The 6988-nt window shown below is 34.1% G+C and overlaps 2 protein-coding genes across 2 annotated transcripts; one reads left to right on the top strand and one right to left on the bottom strand.

Moving 5' to 3' along the window:
- The first annotated feature begins 3298 nt into the window (after positions 1-3298).
- On the top strand, positions 3299-5215 carry LOC108487821 (polyubiquitin-like). The gene is made up of 2 exons (XM_017792171.2): positions 3299-3518; positions 4057-5215. The coding sequence occupies exons 1-2, from the start codon at positions 3468-3470 to the stop codon at positions 5146-5148; spliced, it is 1143 nt and encodes a 380-aa protein (XP_017647660.1). The 5' UTR covers positions 3299-3467; the 3' UTR covers positions 5149-5215.
- Positions 5124-6350, bottom strand: LOC108474547 (CRIB domain-containing protein RIC5). The gene is made up of 4 exons (XM_053020737.1): positions 6212-6350; positions 6012-6112; positions 5788-5860; positions 5124-5669 (listed from the first exon to the last, which is right to left on the bottom strand). The coding sequence occupies exons 1-4, from the start codon at positions 6255-6257 to the stop codon at positions 5353-5355; spliced, it is 537 nt and encodes a 178-aa protein (XP_052876697.1). The 5' UTR covers positions 6258-6350; the 3' UTR covers positions 5124-5352.
- Between the last annotated feature and the right edge of the window lie 638 nt (positions 6351-6988).

Below are 6988 nucleotides of genomic sequence, written 5' to 3'. Positions count from 1 at the left end.
TCTATCGAACATGGTCTTTGGAGTGGGGCTTTCAAGGAAGCTAGTGAACGTTACAACATGATAATAGCTTTAGAAAATATGTGAAATTTGGTGAAGATGCTTTGGTTCAACTCTGCCAAAAATATCACGATTCAAGCAAATTGATAGCAAAGTTGTATACACAGATCACATCTCTGAAGGGTAAGCACGACGGTGCTCAAACAAAGAATAATCAGTTGAAAGAAGAGATCAATCACTTCAAGAATGAGAAGTCTGTCTTAGAGGAGAAGCTTAAGGCTCAAGAGGAAATTTACACGATAGATTTGGAAAGACTACGCCAATCTCATAAGGAAACTTTCAAAAAGTTTCAAGAGGATATTGAAAAGAATCTTATTAAGGCTTTGCCAGTAGGTGCAGGTTCTCTTAATCTTAAAAGTGTAGACTTCGACTGCTTAAAAAAAATTTCTACTAAATCACTTAACTTTGACGTTTATCATCTAGAAGGCAAAGAATGAGAATATTTCGAAGTGAATGGAAACAATCAAATGAATTTATCATCCCTCCTACACCCATTGCTAAAGAACATGATAAGGGTTTGACATCTGTGGGCCAGAATATTGAAGATCCTCTTCCAATTGAAGAGGTCCTAATTGCACCCACTGATCATACTAATAAGGCTAGGGACTAAAATTTCCTTTGTATAGTTTTGTTCCTTATTTTCTTTGTTAATGTATTTTTATCTTTAGCAATGAAACCATCATTTGCCTTTTTTTTTCCTCTTTGCTTCACCATCATCTCTTGTTAATACATTTATCAAATAATAGAATAATTTCAAAATACTTGAGGAACTCTATCAGGATTTGTGTATTGTGCATACAAGGCCCCCTTCACTTCTTCACGGTCCAAGAACTAGCTAAACCGTGCTTTGATACCAACTTTTCACACCCTCAACCCAATCTAATTTTCCAAATCCATATCTCGGTTATTAACAACATATACAAATAAAAACTTAACCTAGTTATACGAATTTCATTCACTTACAAGTTGCTTAGTTACAAAATTTCAAACTAATTTACATGAATACATACAATAAGTAAATACAATTACAACTCGTGGTAATAGGTTACAACGATACCTATATAAAAATTCTAATCCATTATAGATGCCTCAAAGTAAGGATTTCCAAGTGACATTTCAGACCTTAAACACATTGCCAAACTTGCTTTGTATGCATAATAACCCAATACACCACTTCTTGACCTATTACCGGCATTGTCCCTCCTAGCATAGACCTACGTCATCTTGCATGTAACATAACACACACATATAAGTTCATAAGAACTTAGTGAGGGAAAACATCATTTACTTGAGTCATATTTGCATAATGCGTTTTATGATTGAGTTTGACCCCCTATCATTCTCAACATTCAACTTTGTCTCTGATGAATACTTCATTTAGTTTTACTTTTTATACTCGGCTGTTATTATACCTTCCATTGAAACTATATCCTTCTTTTCAATGTTTTCGATACATCCCTTACATCCTTCAAACTTTGAGCCATCACCTCATCACGAATCGAGAAGAACACATACAAAGATGACAAATTCTTTCTTTGAACATTCAATTCTTACATCCTTATTCAGAGCACATTTTCAATACCAAACCTTTACCTCTTTATATCTTTTTGATTCATTATTTTTAGTAAAGTCACACTCTCATAAAAAACACTATAGTGAAATTCTTAAAGATATTATGCCTTACTAATTACTCTTAAGGACATCATTGTTTACGCCAATTAACCTAATACAAAACCTGTCACAAAGAATATTTCTATAAAGTGTGCCACAGAACATCTCTTACAGGGTTCGCCATGAAAGTCTTTCCTTCATATTTCGCTAATAAGGCTATTCTTCCAATGTTAGCCATAAGGGCTATTCTTTCATAGTTTTCCACAAAGTCTTATCTTTCATGATCCACCAAAAGGGCTTTTCATTCAAGATCTACCACAAAGGTGTTCTTTTCATATTACTCCACAAAGGCTATCATATCAAAATTCACCACAGAAGCTATTCCATCTGAGTTCACCACAAGGGCATTTTCCTTCCTGACTTGTTTACAAATAAACTCACATCTCGTGAGGTTTGTCCATCATCGTACTGGGACACACATAAACCTTATTGGGCAATCACCATTCATTTAGTTCCTTTTGAAAGGTGCCATGGCCATGGACTTTTTATTTCAAATTTCGTGTTTAAAGTCCTGACGGGTCCCTTTGAACATCACCGTGGTGAGCAGACACTGACTCTCTTGAGAAACTCTTCTTGCACTTATAGAGTTTAAGCCTAACCTTTTATTTTACCAACATATACCCACATTCACTCCTGACTCATAGTACACATGTATGATAACCATACCTCAGCATCACATTACTTATTCACCATTCATCATATACTTGAACTTACCAGATTCCATACCAGCTATACATACTATCCTCAGCCAACAATCATACATTCACAAATATCCTTTAGTAATTACTCATATAGTTACATACATACTATGCAGTACATTTCATGATCTCCGCTTCATATTTCGTTTAATATTCTACAGATCTCCTTGCATGAACAGTACATATGCAAGAGTCAGCATAAAAACTCATCTCACAACCTCAGCTAGTAGCTTGAACTCCAAGTCCAACAAGAAACTATAGCAACCACTGCTTATAAAATAGAAAAACACCATTAAAACTCGTTCGTAACCTCCACTATCATCTCAAACCAAGATAACCCTCATATAATACTTACCTTAACATGGAGTAGTCACTAAAAAATATCTAGATTTTCAACTTCAGCTTAAAGGAGAGAGAGAGAGAGAGAGAGAGAGAGAGAGAGAGAGAGAGAGAGAGAGAGAGAGAACCTTCTGAAAGTTTTCTTAAGTTTTTTCAGGGAAGAAGTGAAGTGAAAAAAAGGCAAGTATTCAAGTAAATAAAGAAGTTTTGTCCAAAAATAAACAAAAATCTTAAAGTTTTATGATTTTTAGTATATTTTTAATTTTTAATATATATTTTATAATTTTTAATAATAATTGACGTTGGCATATTTTTAAATTACCACGTGAATGTAACACCGACTGCAAGAGTATATCACCACTTAAAAAGTTAATAAAATCATTAAGTTTTCATCATTTATGGATAATTTAACATAAAATTTAAAATCTGAGGGTTAAATAAAGGGTAAAAAATATGTATATTTTTATATTTTAACTGTTTGAGGCCAAATACCTTCTCAATAAATACTATAAATGAAAGAGTTCCTTAACGCTTGCCTTTTAGCTTAAGCAGAGGTCATATGTTGTTTTACCTCGACTGGAAGCTCTACAGGCTTTGTTTCTCTCTCACTAATTCTATTTCTCTCTCTTTCCTGTTGTATTCAATAATTTGTTTCTTTTCAATTCGAATCCGGAAGCTTTTTTTTATAATCAGTGAATCACCATGAAACCATCAGCGGCTGAAAGACCCCATGTTGGCTCCTCTGAAGAAGAGGTTTATGTTCCTTTTCCTTCTTCAAAAGAACAATGATTGATCTTTTTGTTTTTCTTTCTTTCCTTCTTTTTTCATTGTACAAAATAATTTAATGGAAAACCCAATTTGATTTTCTTTTTTCTTCCCCTTTCTGGGTATGTTTGTTCAGTTTGAGTTAATTTTCTTGTTCAAGTTTCATCTGGAAATGTTAATGGCTAATCATAAAAAACATTCTTTTTGCTGGCTATACATTGTGCTTTTTCTGATATGAATGCACTAAAGTGCCTTTGGTTGATTGATATCATTTATATTGCAGAAAGATTTAAATATGATGAAACGTGTTCATTCTTGTGATTTGATTTCATAATCTTGTTAATAGACATCATTTCTGAAACATGAAGTTCAATTTTATTCTTGAATGCTTCTTCTTTTCGTTCATCAAGGAGATTAAGTTTCAATCTTGGCAATGAATTCCTTGTTCGTAAAGGTAACCGAAGGTTTTGAGTTTATCCAACAATGTATGATTTAGTGTTTGCTTATTCCGAGTTATTGTTTGTAGATACCTGTATACTTGAAGTTGGTGAAGACGGTCGCCTGGAAAGTTAAACCTACTGAAACTGTGAAGAATTTGAAGGCATTATTATATGAAAAAGGAATCGTTTCCGAGACTATTCGGGATCTTTGCTTTGCTGGTAAACTGCTCAATGATGATGAAAGGCTAGTTGATCATGGTATTCAGAGGAACTCCACTCTCCATTTACTTCTCCAGAATTTCGACGTAGTGAAGCTACACATCAAAATACCATCAGAGCAAAGGACCATTGTAGTGGAAGCAAGGGCTAATGATACCGTGGAAAGTATCAAGTCATTGATCAAGGTGACAGAGGGGATCGAATTGAATCGATTCTCTCTTATATATGAAGGAAAACTACTTGAAGAGGATTGGACTCTGAGCTCTCTTGAGGTAAAGAATGAGTCCACCATTTGTGTTGTTTTCAGCCAAAAGGATGTGCTTTCGATTTATGTCAAAGCATTATCCGGGAAAGTTGCAAAACTTACGGTTAAAGTAACGTTTTCGGTAGCCGATGTCAAAGCAATTGCTGATACTATGTTGGGTACTTCAGCAGGCAGTTTGTTCTATTTAGGCCAGCAACTCGAGGATTCGAAGATATTGGCTTGTTATGACATCAAAGAGGAATCAATGCTGCAAATTTTGCATCCCCTATTTCAAGTGTTTGTCAAGACTTGGAGTGGGAGAACCTTAACTCTTGATGTACAGCAGAATATGACGGTCCAAGATGTGAAGGACAAGATTTTCAAGAAGCTGAAGATTCCGGTTCATCTTCAGAGTATTATATTTTCGGGAAAACGACTCGAAGGAGGACGTGATCTGGCCAGTTACCTTATCCAGAAACATAGCACACTTTCTATGGTACTTGCACCATCATCAACCATCATGCGTATCGAAGTAGGCAAAATTACTAGCTCTATTTCTCACTTCTCCACCGTTCGTACTGTGAAGGAAATGATTCGATCGAAGAAAGGAATTACGGTGAAGGAAATACTATACGGTGAGAAGGCATTGGATGATGAATTCTCTTTGGAACATTATGGGATCAACAAGGAAACTGAATTGACTGTTGTGTATTGAAGTAAACATTCATAGGAGATTTACATTGTGATGCAATGATAATCTATGTTATTCGGATTTCTCATAATATCTTTTTCCAACTTTGGAATTGGAAATCAACATAAAAGAATTATTCTCTAAATATATGAATTCTTTTTTTGGAAAAAAAATTAAGTTTAAAACCTGTACTTTACAAATAACACACGCTTCTAAACTTTGATCTCTTCAATACTCGAATCTGGATGGCGAAGGAGACCTATCTGATCCACATGATTCCTTTGGTTTCTTTTGCCGAGATTTTTTCGGGATGTCAGGTAGTACTACTTGAGAAGATGGTTCAGTGGCACGACGGTTTCGCCTTTCACGGGAAGATAAATCTCGATTAGTGGATTCCATTGAGAGGTTCGATGTACGCTGGCGCCTAGCTTTCTTCTCGGACACTTTCGGTGAACCTCCTCCAGGTGAGCCGATGCTTGCGGATTGTTTGCGTCTCGACTTCTTTTGCTTCTCATTGCTAGTAGGTGGTAATGAGTCCTGATTTCCTGCACCAAGATTGACATTTAAATATTACGTGTAAGGAGATTTTGGCTATTCTGACGCTCTGAGAAGTTGATTTTGACTAAATCTGTTTAATTGGTGAAAAGCAAAAATGCACCAAACCTGCAGGTGGAGGCTTTAATTGTTGATTACCATTTACAGGAGTTGATGAGAACTCAGAACTGAACTCATCCATCTGTATGGATAAAAAAATGGATAAATTTGACATTTTTCTCAATTATCTGGGATTTAAATAGCAGCCGATTTTCATCGTAATTTACTGCAATAACATTCGTTATTCCTGAAATCACGACCGAAAAGTAAAGCAAATGAAAATCATACAATACCCAGCTCGGTTTATTGGCGGAAGGACCATCCATACCGATATGAGCAACATGTTTTACATCTGTAGGATTTCCAATTTGCATTTCTGGTTCTTTTTCATCCTCTGAAAAAATGTTGATGATAAATAATATTTTAAGCAATTACAAGTACAATAAATGCAGCAATTTTTTATTTTAATTATGGGGAAAAAAAGGGTACTCACCAAAAATTTGGGAAATGTATTTCAAACCTCTTAAAAGACCCTTCATTTTTGCTGTAATCAACAATGGCGGATTCTTTACCTATGCAAATATGAAATCTTCCTCACTCAAAAGTAGAAAGATATACTTGTTTTCTCAGATGTGAAGTAAAAACAAAGCAAGAATCCTGAATATAAAAGTATAAATAAAACATTTAAAAGGGAATGATTATATGGTAGAGATAAACAAATATGAAAAAACATACCTACAAATTGTGATGCTGAAGCTCTTAAAATTTGGAATCTCTTTGTACATTACTGATTCATATATGTTTAAAAAAACAAATTAATTTGCTTCAAATAGTCCTAAACTATGGGAAAATATCCAAAGAATCAAAAAGGAAAAAAGAAAACCAAAGAAGAGGAGATTGAACTCATTCAATTCATCATAGTTGTGGCTTTGCAGTCAAAGAGAAGAGAAGGGAAGATGAAGAAGCTTCTCCCAGTAGATGTATTCACTATTTTGGGTTTCGTTTCCTTTTATGAAGGTTTATTTTAATGAATGCGAGGGAAAAACGGTTCAAGCAAAATGAATGGCAAACCGCAACAATGTGTTAGAGGGATCCATTTATATTGGATTAATTTAAAAATTTTCAAAGCTAATTTTGAGTTTGTATAATTTCTTATTAAGATTATTTTTCATATTTATTTTTTAAGTTTAAATTAATTTAATTAAAATAATTTTGGTTTCAAATAAATTATTAAAATTAGTAAAATTTGAAATCAGATTAAATTAAAATT

This window comes from Gossypium arboreum, chromosome 10, assembly GCF_025698485.1.
Source record: "Gossypium arboreum isolate Shixiya-1 chromosome 10, ASM2569848v2, whole genome shotgun sequence".
Classification (NCBI taxonomy): domain Eukaryota; kingdom Viridiplantae; phylum Streptophyta; class Magnoliopsida; order Malvales; family Malvaceae; genus Gossypium; species Gossypium arboreum.
The sequence above is the reverse complement of the archived record's forward strand: the minus strand, read 5'-3'. Positions and strand labels throughout refer to the sequence as shown.